Genomic DNA, 15,035 nt, shown 5'->3' on the forward strand with positions numbered 1-15,035 from the left:
GTTAAGCATGGCATCATGTATTCATCACTAATCATCATTCAAACCACCAATCAAACAATCAGCATACATCATATTCAAGAGATTTCCTGGGCGGCTTATGGTTTAATAGCAGCAAAAATTTATGTTGTCACCAACATCAAAACAAAATGTCTCGACCAAAACACACAATCAACATTATACTGATACAGGCCATGTCAATAAACAAACATAAACATGAAAATCTGGTTCAGGGCAAGGTTCAAGCACGACAGCATACATCAATGTGTAACTTGAAATTTCAAAATGTGCAGAAATCCAAATCAAGTAAGCCCATAGCATCAGCACATATCAAACAACAAGGATGTGGTATCATATTTCATTAACTCATCATGTCCAAGCCAACTCGAAGAAAAATGCATTTACACATGAAAATGAAAGTTCAGACTTAACACGATATAGTCAACCGTTTCAAGCAAACTATCATCCATTAGAATCAGCATCAAACAAACTATTCAAAGCACATCATGGCATGGTAAAAGGAGGAAGTCGAATTGCTTACTTGTTTTGGAGGAAATCGTGCAACAGCTGTGTTTTGAGTGATGCAAGCTCCAACAGAATTTTACTATGCTTGGAAATGAAGGAACCTTGAAGAATTCCAGCTCAAACTTGCTTGAAAATGCTTAACTCATGTTTTGCCATTGTTAGTTCTTGAGAAAAACAGAACAAGGAAAGGCTGTGTAGATGAAATTTGATGCGGCAAAACACTTCCAAACAGAGTCCAGATGAAGAAATAATGAAGGTGTTTCAAGGTTTTTTGGTGTTTTGCTCAGAAATTCTATTCTTGCCAAAATGCACAATGGGAGAGTGAGAGGTTTTTTTGCTGCGCTGCTGTGTGTCTAGGGTTCCACAAATGTCAGAAAATGCAGCTTATATTGTCTGTTTTATCTCTACTAATCAAATGCTAAACTGGTTTAGTCTTGGTGGAGTGATTTGCATTTTTGCTAATTGAGGAACAAGTGAAAAGGAGGTGTGTTTGTCTGCACAAATTTGGGCCTGAGCATGCTGCAAATGACCATGCCAATTGCTGCTTTTGGTCTGCTGCAGAATTGTTGTATGTGTTTTGTTTGTGTACTTCCTTTTTGCACCTTTTGCCAACTTTGAATTTTGATCCAAAATGATGGGAAAATGGTGGTATGATGATGGTTTAAGGCTTGAGACAAGTCACAAATGTGATATGAAACACTTCCCAAATGACCAAATCAAGAAAAAGTCAAAAACTCAAAAAGTCAAAGTTTGGTCAAACTTTGAATTTAAATGAAAAAGGTCCAAAAATGCCATTTTGATTGGCAAGGTTTTAGGTCATGAAATTTATATTTTTGGAAAGAGGATGAAAAATGTGGTTTGTAGGAAAAAACCCCACCAAATTTGGCCTTATGGTTTGGGAGATATGGCTTGTTGAAGTTCAAAAATTGGTGAAAATGATTTGATCATATCTTGACAACCACACATGGGATTTGGGTGTTCTTGGACTTTTTGAAAATGGGAGAACAAAATCTTCAACTTTCATGTTGGGCAAAAATTCATTTGAAGCTTGTATCATGATGTAAGTTTAAGATCAAGAAGTTTCCATTTTTGGCAGTTGAAATTACAGGTCCACTTTCTATTTCTGGAAATTTCTGATTTGACTTGATTTTCTTCCATGATGAGGTTGAACATGATAGATGAGGCTTATACAAGCATGAATGAACTCCTTCAAATCAATTCTATCCATCAAATCTTGATTAAATCAACTGTTGACCAAGTTTGACTTTTTCTAGGGTTTTGGACTGACTGATCCTCTTCTGATGAATTCCAAAACCTAATTCCTTGAGAACTTGACTTCAAATGATGTCTCAAGATGTATGAACTTGTGATTAATGATCATGATGCCCAAATTCCACAAGAATGGCCATCATCCATTGCTTTGACTGACCAATGACTGATTTTGACCTAATTGCTGATGGTTGCTTCAACTGCAAGCAACAAGGTTAGACTGACAATATTTTTGTACTTTTTGAATGATAAACATATGAAAGCAAAGATATACAAATGCAAAGTATGCTTGGTGATCAAGAAACAAACCCACAAGACAATCTACCCACTAGGAGGGAATAAAGGCATGCAATGATCCTTGAGGTTATGATATGAATGATATGGGCCATGAGGGATCTTAGGGCCCAAAATTGGGGTCTTACATACAGCACTTCACCACTGAGGTAGAAATTGCCTGGCAACCTTCTCAAAGTTTTCCTATCTTCCACAGATGCCCCGGGCGGGTAGACCTGGTTCTGGAGGAAATTCTTGATATTAAAATACCAAGGCTTGTCATCATTCACTTCTTCAACTGCAAACACGTGAGCTGGTCTATCCAAGCGTATCACGGTAATATTGGGAACTTCATTCCAATACTTGACCACAATCATGGAAGCAAGCGTAGCAAGAGCATCTGCCATCCGATTATCCTCTCGAGGAATATGATGAAAGTCAACTTCAGTAATGAATGTTGAAATCCTCCTCGCATAATCTCTATACGGAATGAGACCAGGCTGATTCGTCTCCCATTCACCCTTGATCTGATTGACAACCAGGGCCGAATCACCATACACATCGAGATGTTTGATTCTCAAATCAATACATTCTTCTAGTCCCATAATACAGGCCTCATACTCAGCCATATTATTCGTGCATTTGAAAGTTAGCCTTGCTGTAAACGGAATATGCGTGCCATGAGGAGTAATGATTACTGCCCCAATTCCATTTCCATACTGATTTACAACACCATCAAACACCATCGTCCATCTGGAACCAGGTTCCGGACCTTTATCAAGTGTAGGCTCATCACAATCTTTCATTTTCAAATACAGAATCTCCTCATTTGGGAAGTCGTGCTGAACAGACTGATGATCTTCAATAGGTTGGTGCGCTAAATGGTCAGCCAAGATACTACCTTTGATAGCTTTCTGAGCTCGATACTCGATATCATACTCAGACAACAACATCTGCCAACGGGCAATCCACCCAGTTAAAGCAGGCTTCTCAAAAATATACTTAATTGGATCCATTCTGGATATCAACCAAGTTGTATGATTTATCATGTACTGGCGCAAACGCTTAGCAGCCAAAGCACAGCACGTCTTCTCAAGCATAGAGTATCGAGACTCACGATCAGTAAATTTCTTACTGAGGTAGTAGATAGCAGATTCTTTCTTCCCTGATTCATCTTGTTGACCGAGTACACAACCCATCGAGTGTTCAAGAACAGTCAAATACATGATCAGAGGTCTTCCTTCTACTGGCGGAGACAAGATCGGAGGTTCAGACAGATACTCTTTGATACTGTCGAAAGCCTTCTGGCAATCCTCGGTCCAATCATGAGATTGATCTTTCCGGAGGAGCTTGAATATCGGCGCACATGTGGCAGTCATGTGGGTTATAAATCTGGAAATATAATTCAAGCGGCCAAGAAAACCTCGGACTTGCTTTTCAGTTTTGGGTGCAGGCATCTCTTGTATTGCTTTGACCTTTGCAGGATCAACTTCAATACCTCTCTCGCTGACAACAAAACCCAACAACTTGCCAGAACGGACTCCAAATGTACATTTGTTCGGATTCAGGCGAAGTCTGAACTTCCTCAAACGCTGAAAAAGCTTCAACAAATGCTCAACATGTTCAACTTCCGTTCGGGACTTAGCAATCATATCATCAACATAGACCTCTATCTCCTTGTGCATCATATCATGAAACAAGGTAGTCATAGCTCGTTGATACGTGGCTCCGGCGTTCTTCAAACCGAAGGGCATCACTCGATAACAGAATGTTCCCCAAGGTGTGATGAATGTTGTCTTCTCCATATCCTCGGGTGCCATCTTGATTTGATTATAACCGGAAAATCCATCCATAAAGGAAAAGACTTTGAATTTAGCTGTATTGTCTACCAACATGTCAATGTGTGGTAGAGGGAAATCATCTTTCGGACTAGCCTTATTCAAATCTCTGTAATCAACACACATACGGACTTTTCCGTCTTTCTTAGGCACAAGCACAATACTGGCCACCCATTGAGGATATGTAGAAGTCACCAGAAACCCCGCATCAATTTGCTTCTGAACTTCCTCTTTGATCTTCACTGCCATATCTGGATGAGTTCTTCTGAGCTTCTGCTTCACAGGCACGCACTCAGGCTTCAAAGGCAGGAAATGTTGCACAATATCTGTATCTAGACCCGGCATGTCTTCATACGACCAAGCAAAGATATCGGAATATTCTCGTAGCAAACTGATCAACCCCTTCTTGACAGACTCTTCAAGAAGTGCCCCAATCTTCCACATACGAACACAATCTTCAGACCCCAAGTTGACTGTTTCCAGATCTTCAAGGTGCGGCTGAATGATCTTCTTCTCGTGCTCAAGGAGACGGGTAATCTCATCAGGAATCCCTTCAACATCATCTTCCTCTGCCTCAAATACAGGGAATTCAAAATTGGGAGATGACATTGGATCATTATGTTCAATGGGTTTTAGAATCAACCTGCATAATGATTTTGGTTAATAAAAAACTTTAGAATTTAAACAAGCAAATCATTATGCAGATGAAAAGATTGCTTTTATCCTTGTTTTTAGGGTTTTTTGTGATCACTGATTTCATGCAAAAGCAAAAAGTGAAAACAAAAGGAAAAACAAATGTTTAACAATGCATTAATTGAATGAAATATTATTGTATAAATGTTGCCAACAATGTCATCACTTCTCCTTTTGGCATGGGAGAAGGGTTTTGAAACAAAGTGAACATATTACGCTGACTTATGAATGACCGTAGGAACATCCACAGCGACCCAATTATGGCAGACACCACCAGGTATGACAAAGTTTCCCAAGTCCTCTGCATCCTCTTCCAGAATAGCAGCAGCTTCCTCAGCTTGATCAACATGGATGAAACCTCCACTCTTGAACAGCCCTTGCTCGTTGAACGCCCCAGAAGAATAGCCAATGCCAGCCCGGGATTTATTGTCTTCAAGCTCAATCATCTTCCCTAAACCAGCAACTGCACCACATTCAATGGCCAGTTTCGCATCACGATAGGAAGCAAATGAAGGAGACTTCTTCTCAATCGGCTCAGCAACAGATAAAGCTTGGAAAGGAGTTCCAACTTCATCCTCAGCATCAATATATGAGAAAGAAGACAAGTGGCTAACCAGGAGAGCCTTTTCTCCCCTACCACAACCAGTTTCTTATTCTTGACGAATTTCAGCTTCTGGTGTAGGGTGGATGTCACGGCACCAGCCTCGTGAATCCATGGTCTACCAAGGAGACAGCTATAAGATGGGTGGATATCCATAACCTGAAAGGTAACTTGGAAATCACTTGGTCCAATCTTGATTGGGAGATCAACTTCCCCAATCACGGTCTTACGCGACCCATCAAAAGCTTTCACAACAACACCACTCTGCCTCATGGGAGGCCCCTGATATGACAATCTCGAAAGAGTGGTCTTCGGCAATACATTTAAGGATGACCCAGTGTCCACCAGCACGTTGGACATGGCGTCGGTCTTGCAGTTCATAGAAATATGTAAAGCTATGTTGTGGTCTCTTCCCTCCTCAGGGAGATCAGCGTCACAGAAACTCAAAGTGTTGCAAGCAGTGATGTTTGCAACTATACTGTCAAACTGTTCAATCGTGACATCATGATCAACATAAGCCAAGTCCAAAACTTTCTGCAGAGCCTCCCTATGGGGTTCTGAATTCAGCAGCAAAGATAGTACGAATATCTTGGACGGTGTTTGTAGAAGCTGGTCTACAACGTTGTACTCACTCTTCTTGATGAGCCTCAGCATCTCATCACAGTCTTCATTCACAATGCCACTAGGGCCAACAGAAGAAGTAGGAGTCTTTTGTACAGAGGAGGGTTTGGCAACATGTGCCGGATTCGGAACATTCACCGCAGTCCCAACCGGATGCTCAACAGAATCAGAAACAACGTGAGTCTTCGGGGGTGCAGAAAACACACGACCACTACGGGTCAACCCGCTCACATCAGCAATATTAACCACAGAAGTTGAAGGCAACGGCACTTCTTTCCCATCTTCAACAGCAACGGGATTATATCTGAAGGGAATAGCTTTATCCGAAGAATAAGGCACAGGGCCTGCGGTCTTGATGACTAGAGAAGGAGAAACCTTCGGCTTGCTACCATCGTAACGAATGACAACAGGCTCGGGCAACTTGAACACAGGAGAAATCACATTCACCTCTGGTTTGTCTTCATCAACATTCCGATTCTGCAGAATCTCAATGGTACCCTCATCCAACAGCTCTTGAAGCTCTCTTCGCACTTGGCGACAACCCAATCTATTGACGGAGCAGATACGGCATCTGTCATGGTCGTGCTCCATATGACTGTACTGACACAGCAGACGATGCAACTTGACCAATGACTGTCGAATATGGCTTACATATTTGACTCTATATTTGCCAGGGCAACCCTGAACCATGTTAACCAACTTCCCATGCTCGGGCAATGGGTTCTTCGTAACATTCGGGCCTAAGTCCTCAAAGCTCAGAATGCCGCATCGCATAAGGTCTTGAACCTTAGTCTTCAATGGATAGCAATTTTCAATATTGTGACCCGGAGCACCGGAATGATAAACACAATGTTGATCGGGCTTATACCACCACTGCGGGTTAGCAGGCACAGCCCGAGGATCTCTGGGAGTAACCAGTTTCCGCTCTATCAAAGAGGGATATAACTCAGCATATGACATAGGAATTGGATCGAAACTGATCTTCTTCCTATCATAATTCAAATTAGCCTGATTATTGGTGCTGCCACGAGGCTGGTAAGCCTGTTGCTGTGGACGATGTTGCTGTTGATACTGAGGTTGTTGCTGATGCTGGTTGTTGTCTCTGAAGACAGGTGCTACACTAGCCACCTGGTGCTGATGACGCACTGGCTTCCTCTTGGCAGAGGGTCTTCTAGGTTTAACATGAGATTGCACAACATGTGCCTCCCTATCTTTCTTCTTAAACGCCCCATATCGTTTAGAAGAGCCTTCATCTTTAGACAACCGTCCTTCACAGACACCTTCCTCCAAACGCATCCCCATGTTCACCATCTCGGTGAAATCAGAGGGAGCACTCGCAACCATCCGCTCATAATAAAATGAACTAAGAGTCTTCAAAAAGATCTTAGTCATCTCCTTCTCTTCTAGCGGAGGAGTAATCTGAGCTGGCAGCTCTCGCCACCTCTGGGCGTACTCCTTAAATGTCTCTTTATCCTTCTGAGACATGGCCCTGAGTTGATCACAGTCAGGAGCCATATCAACATTGTATTTGTACTACTTAACGAAGGCTTCGCCAAGATCGTTGAAGGATCGGATGTTTGCACTATCAAGGCTCATATACCAACGAAGAGCTGCACCAGACAAACTATCCTGAAAATAATGAATCAGAAGCTGATCATTATCGGTTTGAGTAGACATTTTCCTGGCGTACATGACCAGGTGAGCGAGAGGGCAGGTATTCCCTTTATATTTTTCAAAGTCAGGGACTTTGAATTTGACGGGTATTTTCACACCGGGAACCAGGCATAACTCGGCAGCAGACTTGCCGAATAGATCTTTCCCTCGGAGGGTCTTCAATTTCTTGGGGAGCTCAAGGAATTGGTCGTTCATAGCTTCCATCTTCTCATTAACATCTGGGCCCTCAGACGGCTCAGAATGATAAATGGTGTCGTCTACCCTGGGAATGGTATGCACTACAGGAGGAGGCATAGCAAGGACCGGGCTAGATACCGGCATGGAAGCAAAAGTAGGAGCTGGAATATCTGGCATAAACCCTGGAGGCATACCCCACGGGAACCCGGCTGGCATGGCTGGCACGAAGTGGACACTGGCAGCTGGCACGGTCGAAGACACAACCTCTGATATAATGGTCCTCTGGGGAGGAGTTGCAGGAGGTGGAGAAGGTTGATTCTGAGCAGCTAGAAATTGCTCCATCAAAGCAGTGAGCCTGGCGACTTCATCCTTCAGCTCACGGTTCTCTTGTTCTAACTGATCCATCACTCTTGCAGAATTGGCTCTGGTATAATACCGGTGAGTCAGCTTGTCTTCAAAATAAATGAAGAGCACAGAGTTAGGCCACAGACAAGAAGACCAGAACAACACCTGCTTATGCAAATGATGCATGCAATGCTCGTGCATATGCTTTGTTTTTATTTCAAGGAACTTTTAGGGTTCTATTTGCAAAATTTGAAATATTAAGCATTTAATAGCATATGGAAAATATCTCATCAAATATATATTCGAGACAAAGAAGTACAACATTTTTGATTATTACAAGGGAAAAGGAAAATAAAAATCCTATGGATCCCTAAAAGCATGAGATGCTGGAAGACGAGAAACACAAAGCTTCTTGATCTCTCTCTCATAAGCTGCTTCCATATCCGCTTTCTCTTTAGCAAGTCGATCATACTTCCTCTTCCAAAACTTGGAAGACTGAGGAAGCAGAGAAGTCCAGGTATCATTCGGATCATCTATCACCTGATGCTCGAGGAATTCAATCAGAGCGTCCTTCTCCTTGATTTGCTGAAGCAACTCTTCTCTTTCACGGATCCAGGCACGTGAAAGGTCTTCTTCTCTCAACTCCTCTACGCCTTGGTTAGGGAGGGTTGAAGGCCCAGCCACAACCAACAGTGTAGGTCTCGGGTAATCATATGGCATAAGATACTTAGAAGCTCTTTGTCTGACCCAAGAAGTATACGGCTCCAAAGCAATGCAGTTCTTCGGACCCAACTCATTCCTACCCTTCTTGTGAATCTTGCGCCAAGCGCGGACCATCCTGGCTTTCAGGCCTTGGGGATCTTTACCCTCCTGAAAGAACACACCTTCTAACAGAATGTTATGAGGTTTATCCTTTAGGGGGAACCCAAGCTGACGACGTGCTAAGATAGGATTGTAGTTGATCCCACCACATGTACCAAGAAGAGGCACATTAGGGAATTCACCACAATAATCAATGATCTGAACAGTATCATACACGCAATCATACCAAAAGATATCATCATTAGTGAGAGACATAAGTCTCGTAGACCACCGTAGACATCCCTTGTTCTCCTTGAAAGCAACCGTCTGCGGTAAGTGAGAAATAAACCACTTATACAACAGAGGCAAACAGCACACAATAACTCCTCCACCCTTTGCATTCCTCAGGTGCAAAGAGAAATAGGCATCACCCAACAGAGTAGGAACGAGATTAAGAACTGAAAAGATCCTAATGGCGTTCGCATCCACAAATTTGTCGATGTTGGGGAACAATACCAATCCATAAATGAGCAGCACGAATATGGCCTCAAAGGCATCCTCACTCATGGCCTTCCCATAAACGGTAGCTTGAGCAACGAGGAAATCAGAAGGAAGACCCTGAATTCCACCTTTGGTGGCCATATGCGCTTCAATCAAGGATTCATCTATGTGCAACAAGTTTGCGATCTCTCGAGAAGTCAGAATACTCTCTAAGCCATTGAAAGGCACCTGATCCAGAATAGGAATACCCACAAGATGAGCATACTCCTCGAGCGTAGGCAACAGCTGAAAGTCCGGAAAAGAGAAGTAGTGATACAAAGGATCATAGAACTGTGCCAAAGTACTCATCAATCCTTCGTCAACCTGAGTAGTCAACAGAGGCAGAAGATTCCCATAACGAGCTTTGAAACCCAAGGGATCTAATACATAGGATGTCAGATTTCTTAACTCTTTCACATCGGGCTGTCTAAAGTTGTACTTCTTTGTATGCCTTTTTGGTCTTTCCATGTCTGAAAATTTTGCAAATAAACCCTTTAAGTTCCTTGAAAATTTTCTGATTTTTCTGATGACATGAATGCAGATGAATGCATGAATGTATGAATGCAGCAATCACACTCAAGGATCAAGCAAGTCACACCAGACAAAGGTCATGGGAAAGCTCATAGTATCCTTAATATCAATCATCCATTTTGGTGGATTACGGTTTTCACCTTATCAACACCCAAGTTCCATTGATATTAACGATACATGAACTGGCTCAATTATCCTTAATATCAATCATCCATTTTGGCGGATTATGGTTTACACCTTATCAACACCCAAGTTCCATTGATATTAAGGATGTCTGAACGACTCAACCATGAATCACGGGTTTGTTGAGAGTCACGAGCATGGAGTCTCGGTTAAGAACCACCCAAAGGGAGTGTACTAGGGTTTAAACATGCCGAACATGTTCTACTAGAGGTTCCCATAGTCATCATCCCATCTTTCGAATATTATCGGAGGAACGAATACTCGTATTTCAAAAATATTCTCAAGAGAGACTCTTATGAGTGTAATATCGCATAACAATCGCATCAGATCTTACATCTGAACGACCTCCGCACTACGTCCTAAAAATAGGCCAAGATGGGCTTGGTAAACTAAGGTCCTTGGCTTCTAAGGCACATGATTGAAAGAATAATGCCTAACCACAAATAACTTGTGTGACATTATTAATCCAACATGACCTCCACCAAGTGAATGGACTCGCAAGTCAACTTGTTAAGGAATACTCCACACAAGTCGACAAGACTATGCCATTCTCCTATCCTAAGGTGCACTCGAGTTCGGGTATAGAACTCATCTCACAGAGACCACCAAGCAAACAACAATTGTATATCAAGCAATTCAAACATTACAATCAATACAGTTATCCCAAATTGTACAAAAATATGTCACATAACAAATAAGCAATATCATACAAGCTGATTTTTCATTTAACCTTAAACAAATAGTGGCCATGCTCGTCCAAGTAGTCGAGGTGGAAAGTTGGTGCTTCATTTTTTTCATTTAACCTTAAACATGGATACCAAAGTTTACAGGGTGTCAACAAGCTGATTTTCCTCTCCGGGGATGTGATGGAATGTGATATCGTCAAAGTATGGGATTAGCTTCAAGATATGTTCTTTGTAAAGAATGAGCTTATGATCTTGAGCTTCCCAATCTCCTTTGACTTTGCTAATAACCAAGGCTGAATCTCCGTAAACTTCGAGAATTTTGATCCTAAGATCAATTGCAGCTTCAATGCTAAAGATACAGCCCTCGTATTCTGCCATGTTGTTGGTATATTCTAAACACAACATTACAGTGAAGGGTAGATGAAATCTAGATAGGGAGGTGATTATTTCCCCAATGCCATTTTCATTAGATTTAGAAGCTCCATCAAATACAAGAGTCCACCGAGATCCTGGTTCAGGTCCTTCCTCGGGTTCGGGTATGTTATAGTCTCTAATCAGCATGATGTCCTCGTAGGGGAATTCAAAGCGCATATACTAGTAGTATTCCAATGGTTGATGTGCCAGATAGTCAAACAATACACTCCCTTTGATGTCCTTTTGAATGACATGTTGGATGTCATACTCGGTAAAAGCCATTTTCCAATGGGCTACTCTACTGGTTAGAGCAGGCTTCTTGAAGATGTATTTGATGGGGTCCATCTTGGATATTAACAATGTTGTATGGGTGAGCATATAATGTCTTAGGCATTTGGAAACCCAAGAAAGTTCACATCAAGTATTTTCAAGCATTTAATATATACTCTCGCAATCAGTGAACTTCTTGCTTAAGTACTATATTGTGTGTTCTTTCCTACCAGTCTTATCGTGTTGGCCTAGGACACAACCCATGGATCCTATAAGAATGGTAAGGTACATGATTAAAGGTCTTCCAGGTACATGAGACATAAGGATAGAAGGTTCTTGTAAGTACTCATTTATCGTCTCAAAAGCGTTTTGGCAATCGTCGTTCCAAACGACAGCCTGATCCTTTCGAAGAAGTTTGAAGATTGGCTCACAAGTAGCCGTAAGGTGAGATATGAATCTAGCGATGTAGTTCAATCTACCTAGGAATCCTCGGACTTCCTTTTCGGTTTTGGGTGCAGGCATATCTTGTATGGCCTTCACTTTCTCAGGATCTACCTCAATGTCATGTTGACTAACAATAAAATCTAGCAGTTTGCCAGATCTTACTCCAAACGTGCATTTGTTAGGATTAAGCCTCAACTTGAATTTCCTAAGTCGTTCAAATAGCTTATCCAGATTGATAAGTTGCTCCTCTTTAGTTTGTGACTCGACGATCATATCGTTAACGTAGACCTCAAACTCTCTATGAATCATATCATGAAAGAGTATGACCATGGCTCGTTGGTAAGTTGCGCCAGCATTCTTTAGTCTGAAGGGAATGACCTTATAACAGAAGGTTCCCAATGGGGTTATTAATCTAGTCTTCTCCATATCCTCCAGAGCCATCAGGATCTGGTTGTAACCGGAGAATCCGTCCAATAAAGAGAAAACAAAGATTTGAGCGGTGTTTTCCACTAGCACATCAATGTGGGGTAGTGGAAAGTTGCCTTTGGGACTCGCTTTATTCAAATCTCTATAATCCACACACATCCTTACTTTTCCATTCTTTTTGGGCACAAGCACAATGTTGGCAATCCATTGGGGATAGTTGGAAACTGCTAGAAAACCAGTGTTGAGCTGTTTTTGCACCTCCTCCTTGATCTTCATAGCCATGTAAGGACGAGGCCTTCTTAGCTTTTTCTTTACGGGAGGTAATTATTCTCTGAGAGGTAGCAGATGTACCATGATATCAGTATCAAGGCCTAGCATATCTTGGTAAGACCATGCAAACACATCCATGTAATCTCGTAAAAGCTTGATCAACTTTGTCTTCAAGTTGTAGAGCTAAGCCCACATTGACCTCTTTAGCTTCCTCGTTCGTTCCTAGGTTGACTACATCCACTGATTCCTCATGCGGCTATATGACCTTCGACTCTTACTTGAGTATCCGTGCTAACTCTTATGGGAGCTCGCAATCTTCATCACAGTCTTCGACGGTGTGATTAATCGGATTGTCGAAGTCATATGGGACCATATTGTAACACCCTTCTAAATACCCCAATTATTTAATTAAAATAACAATGTGTCAATCAGAGTAATATGCAATCAAGGGTGTCACACAGTTACTTCACACCATTCACCAATATAACGGTCATGCTCTTTTATTAATTCAAAACATAAGCATTTGCATAAAACGCAGCGGATAGAAATCTCATCAATCATGTAAAACATTACATGTAAAATGATTCATAACCAACAATAAAACATTTAAAACAAGTTAAAACATCCCATCCCGATGTTACATCTATCAGAGCACGACCCACTAAGGAGACTACACTAGACTCCAAGCATTAGCTTCTACTCAACTCATTGCTCGTTACCTGAAAAATAGTTGTAAGGGTGAGTTCCTCAATCGATATAATAAGCATTATAAATTATCATGTCATGTTAAGTAAATAACACATTTCATCACCCAAATCAGATTACACATTCAGCAACGGCAATATCAACTCAATCATACTCATACTCAATGTCAACACAACCACACGTATAATATTGGAATACATCCATTCATATTATACGCCATACATACATTATGAAATGAGACTCCACACATGCGGTACCGACTATTCTTGAACATATAGTTCAAGCTCACCGATCAAATCCAGATACGGCTACTAAGCTCACTAGTCCCACTCATTTGAGACCTAGTGACTCACTCACTAATTCCTCACCATGGGAATTAGCTACAGCCCCAAAGGCTATGCTATGCACACTAATCATCTAGCATGCAAACATCAACAACAAATCCACAATGATTCACTCACTAATTCCTCACCATGGGAATTAGCTACAGCCCCAAGGCTATGCTATGCACGCTAATCATCTAGCAATGCAACATCAACAACAATCCACAATGGACACATGCTCACACTCTAAGCCATACAACAACCCATTTACAAATACATGCATAATATATACATTCACAACATTATGCATATCATCATACATCATCAACATATTTGTCAAAACATCATATCATCTCAAATAATTGAACACAGTATTAGCACACTCTACTAATACCTATACTGCTCAAAACAGCGGGAAATAATCCCTACCATATCACACACTGATATAGGCAACCACCAATTAGGCACACAACATTTAAATTAACAATTTTTCCATACTGCAACAGTGTTAACCGGTTAACGCCCTGGGTTAACCGGTTAACGCAGGCAAAACACGCTTACTGCCCAAAACTTATCAGCGTTAACCGGTTAACGCCCTGGGTTAACCGGTTAACGCAGGCAAAACAGCACTAATTCTCAATTCGTAACAGTGTTAACCGGTTAACACCCTGGGTTAACCGGTTAACGCAGACAAAACAGCAGTTCCTGCGCTAACACAAAGCAGAATGCAGAATTCTCCGCATTTTCCGCCGTTAGAGGACTTCCGGACTTCCGATTCCAATTCCGTAGAAAACTATACGTTCGGGAAAACACGACTCACACAATTACGGATTCAATTTCAGTTTCAACACAACTTATCCAACTCAATTATTCAGCATTCAACAAATCCCAATTAGGGTCAATTCAACGGTTTATCACTACCCATTACATGCTAACCCATAATACCCATTAAACGACGATAAACCCCCCTTACCTGAGTTAATCCGGCAAATCTTTGAGCTCCAAGCTCTTCTCTTCTCCAACCTTTGCTCTCTGGTTCTTCCTCTTGCTCTGCCTCTTTCAGCCGCTTCTCTGAGTTTCACGTGAAAACCTTATTTTCCAAAATGAACTCTTTTTACTTATTCCAGCTTATATATATTTTCAAATAATTATTATTCCAATAATAATAATAATTCAATAATTCTAAAATAATAATAATAATAATCCAATTATCTAATTAAATTAATAAATATATTATTAACTTAATTTAAATAATTACCATATTATTATCGGGGTGTTACAACTCTCCCCCACTAAAAGAGTTTTCGTCCTCGAAAACATACCTCAAGCGAACAACTCTGGGTAAGACTCCTTCATCTTACTCTCCAGTTCCCAAGTCACATTGCCACCTGCTGGTCCTCCCCAAGCTACCTTCACCAAGGCAATCTCT

General features: G+C 41.4%; 1 protein-coding gene across 1 annotated transcript; it reads right to left on the reverse strand.

Annotated features, from left to right (window-relative positions):
- Positions 1 to 10,892: 10,892 nt before the first annotated feature.
- Positions 10,893 to 11,345, reverse strand: LOC127122608 (uncharacterized). Its single transcript, XM_051052915.1, has one exon. It carries the CDS (start codon positions 11,343 to 11,345, stop codon positions 10,893 to 10,895), a length of 453 nt encoding a protein of 150 aa, XP_050908872.1.
- Positions 11,346 to 15,035: the final 3,690 nt, after the last annotated feature.

Source organism: Lathyrus oleraceus, chromosome 2 (genome assembly GCF_024323335.1).
Source record: "Lathyrus oleraceus cultivar Zhongwan6 chromosome 2, CAAS_Psat_ZW6_1.0, whole genome shotgun sequence".
Taxonomy (NCBI): domain Eukaryota; kingdom Viridiplantae; phylum Streptophyta; class Magnoliopsida; order Fabales; family Fabaceae; genus Lathyrus; species Lathyrus oleraceus.

Coding starts and splice junctions, on each gene's coding strand:
- LOC127122608 (XM_051052915.1), bottom strand. CDS start 11,345: ATGCGCTTTGAATTCCCCTACGAGGACATCATGCTGATTAGAGACTAT.